At 43.9% G+C, this 3,815-nt stretch overlaps 1 protein-coding gene across 1 annotated transcript in view; it reads left to right on the forward strand.

Moving 5' to 3' along the window:
• Positions 1–269: 269 nt before the first annotated feature.
• The window catches only part of SGPL1 (sphingosine-1-phosphate lyase 1), a 76,508-nt gene continuing 72,962 nt past the window's right edge, over positions 270–3,815 (forward strand). Inside the window, exon 1 of the mRNA XM_006760945.2 lies at positions 270–586. Coding sequence (XP_006761008.1) covers positions 560–586 — 27 coding nt within the window. The 5' untranslated portion in view covers positions 270–559. The remainder of the gene's footprint in view (positions 587–3,815) is intronic.

Consider the following 3,815-nt stretch of genomic DNA (forward strand, 5'->3'; position numbering starts at 1 on the left):
GGAGAGGATCTGAAACTCCACTCCCGGGGAGGGTAGGAGGGGTGGGGGCAGGCAGGATTTGCGCCTCTGCACGCGAGGAGAGAGTTTTGGGGAGGGAGGGAGGGAGGGATGAAGCGAGCGAGGCCGGCCTGGCTCTTAAAGAGAGAGTCCGGCGGAGGCTGGACCCTGCGGCTGGGCTGCCTCCAGCGTCCGATTCCCCGCGGGGCTCGGTTGAATGGGCCGGGCTTCTGGGTTCCGGGCCTCGGTGGGGGGCGGGCTGGGCGGTGCCCCTGGTCCCTACCTGGGGGCATTTGCTCTGTGGGAGGCTGGATCGGGAGTCTGGCCGGCTGTCGGAGCGGAGCCGAGTGCCCGCGAGGTCCTGATTCGCTGGTGTGGGGTGCCGGGGGTGGAGTGTGATAGCTGGGGGTGAAACCCGAGCTCTCAAAGGAGGGAGAGAACCATTTCTTGACTGCTCTGGCCGATCGAGGCGGGTCGGCGTGACAGTTACAAGCTGTAGAAGTAAACAAACCTGGTTCCCTTTGCAGAGGAGCGGCGCTGAGAGCGCGGCTGGAAGGGGAAGATGCCCAGTGCGGACGTTCTCATGCTGGTGAGTGTTGCCCGAACATCCTCCTGGTTCGGAGGCGCTTGTCCCTTCAGTTTTATTTTTAGTCCAAGGGATCTGAGTAGGTAGATTTCACCTCTGCCGCTTGCTTTTGGTGCCTGAGCATTTCTGCCATCTTTAGTTTGGGCTTAGTGATTAAAGTGGATAAATAACTGAATTCAATAGATGAATATGTATTTAATGCACATGAAGAGTCTTTTTCAAAATTCTTGCAGTTGATTTTAATCATTCCCTTCCCATATTACCAGAGCAGTTTTAAAACTTCTATTGCATTTTGTCTGGGTCGGTCATATATTAGTCTAGAAGCGATGGTCTCCGGGACTACAGTTAGGATGCCTCAGAAGGCTGATATGTCTTCTTTTTATGGAAATGAATAAACACCTGCCATGGCGCTCTGCAGTAGTAAGTGCTTAACAACTGCTTGTTGAATTGAATCAGTTTGAATTTAAGTGTTTTGTTGAGCTGAGGTGTGTCTATACCTGCTGTGGAAGAGGCTGCGTTTTCCTCTCCTGAGATCTTCCTGTGCCATTTTCTCACCAAACAAGGAGACTAGCATTGCCACATGAGTGTTCACCAAAATGACGTTTTATTCTTGAGTCAGTTATGATTCCATAGAGGCTCTTTAGTGGGGGAATTGTGGGAACCCGGACCTTTCAAATAGCTACGTAGGAAAAGTGTCTGCATTTAATGTTTAACAAGTCCCTTCACTGAGTCCGATGTCTGTGCAAAACCATGGATTTAGGAACAGTTCCTTTCCCTCTCTTTGTCTCACCATCCCAGAGAGGTGTTGGCTGTCACTGGGCAAAGACTAACAGTGAGGTTTTCTCATACTTGGTGCTGACTTGCTATGGTGGCAAAACCTGTAAGGTCTGCAGCACATACAGAGGGAAACTAAGTTTTGGTTTGAGATTGGGAACAAAGATGATTTTAGAGAGATAAATACTTGGTTTATCTATAGATCAGAAGATTTCACCTAAAGTAGTTTCTTGCTAAAAGTCTTATGGATTGTCAGTAGATAATGAACAGTCTCAGTATAATTTTAAATGCTTATTATATAAGCAATATGTTAGAAAAAATGGAAACTATTATAAATACGCAAAAAGAACACCCCCCCCCCCCCCACCAAATACCACTACTCAGGGATAGCCACTGTTAGCACCTTGGAGGGTCAATGGAGAATGGTTTTTAAGAGTTGGCAATTTCTGTGTTTCCTCAGTGTGTTTATATGTTCTCTTTAAAAGTCTGAGCAGTGAGTGCTTTTATTCAGAATATTAACTTTGGAATTTGTTTTGTTTTCAAGTATTTCTGTAGCTGTTGTCATTACTTTTCACTTCCTCAATTGATAATCTAGAATGTTTAGAGGTGTTGCTTTGCTTGTTGGTGTAAGGAATTCATTCACATGGATAACAACAGGTCCTTGAGGTTCATCCTTTTCCTAAGACACCATCCATGTCGGTTGAGGAACTTTTACTGGAAAAGTCATTTTTTCCTTGTCTAAACTGTGGCTATTTGAAGCTAAAATGTAAAGAACCAGGGTGGGTTTTCAATGGGGGCACTAAACTGCCAGGAGCAGAGTTCAAGGTGTTTCTCTAGCTACTTTGTATGATGTGTAAGACATATTCTTGGCCCTCTAACTGGGAAGAAGGATCCCAGGTAATAAAAAGTAAACCTCAATGCAGGGCAATGTCTTATAGAAACTCAGAAACAATCATAGAAGTCATATGATGCAACTTCTTATGTTGTGCATGCCTCCTTTTTTAGAATCTCTGATAAGTGGGTAGCCAGTCATCCATCTTTTCTGCTGGGGGAATAAGATGGGCATAAGCTAAAACATAATAAAGGGTGGATTCAGGAATAGTAATGTAAGTCTACCAGCTAATATTTATTGAGCATGTATTCCATATTATGTGCAGAAATAGATACTCTACATACTCATTTAATGTTCACAAAATCCCTTTGGAAAATATGCTGGCGTCCTCCTTTTACAGGTGAAACACCAGACTTAGCTAGGCTGTCAGCAGTAAGTGGTGGAGCTACATTTTTACCACAGTCTATCTGACTTGAGATCCTCCCCTCTTACTCACTTTATAAGGCTGCCTCTGGGTCATACTCCTAAGGGAGAGAGATTGTTGAACTTTGTGACTGATGGGAGAGGGTTTGTGTAGAGCCCAAAGGGTGGGAAAGCCCCACCCTCAAGCGGGCACATTGGAAATGTGTATGTGTCTGGCCGTGATTTTGTCTTCTAGAATAGTCTTGTCTGAAAATATGTGTTTTACTATACAAATATTCCTGTTTATTTTCTTTTACATTGCAGTTGAGGCATTATGTTGAAATTTAAAAAGTTATGCCTATAAGTATGTTATAATCTTTGAGTTTCATTTTAGAATAATAAAAGGGCATTATAAAATATTTGTTATAAAAAGAGGTCATTGGGATTGATAAGATTAAAAACTACATATGTGGACAGTATGCTGTGGTAATAAAACTTGAAGATCAACTGGAGTCATAGAAGTCAAACCTTGTATTCCAGGATAAGAAGCTTGGGCTGTCAGTCCATAATTTTGCCCTCATTTGGTTAGGGTCGTTTGCTTGCCTTTTTCCATTTGCTCCTATATGATATGTCATGGGCAGTACTACATTCCACCTGTGTCTCAGAGAGAATGAAATGAGTGATTAGTGTTCATCTGAGAATTGTGGTACTTTCGGAGGGAATTCAAGTCAGGCAATTTTTAGCAATCTTTCTTCACTTTGGCAGCCATTCTTTTCATCCCTATTCTCCTCTCCCTAAGCTGGGGTTACAAGTTGCCAAATACTGTTAAGAAGAAGCTCAGGCTACTTCTTAGGTGGCTTTTCTCTTTTCCCGTCCAGAAGGGTAAATCAGGTAACCATCTGTTCCATGGTAGTGCTGGGTCTGAGTGAAAATTGTTTGTCTGGGGCCGAGGTTCTCAACCCAGGGTGATTTTGCCCTCCAGGATGGATCATTGGCAGTGTGTGGAAACATTTTTGATTGTCACACTTGAGGAGTGCTAGAGTCAGGGATGCAATTAAAAACCCTACCATGCACACAGTTTCCCACAACCAAGAATTATCTGGCCTAAAATGTCAGTAGTGCCCAGGTTGCAGAAACTCTGGTCTAGGGTTCTTAACAGTATTTGCAGCCTAGGCATTAATGTTGGTCATTCCAGGCAGAATGAGGTTTTCTGTTTTGTTTTGT

This window comes from Myotis davidii, unplaced genomic scaffold (assembly GCF_000327345.1).
Source record: "Myotis davidii unplaced genomic scaffold, ASM32734v1 scaffold134, whole genome shotgun sequence".
Lineage (NCBI taxonomy): Eukaryota > Metazoa > Chordata > Mammalia > Chiroptera > Vespertilionidae > Myotis > Myotis davidii.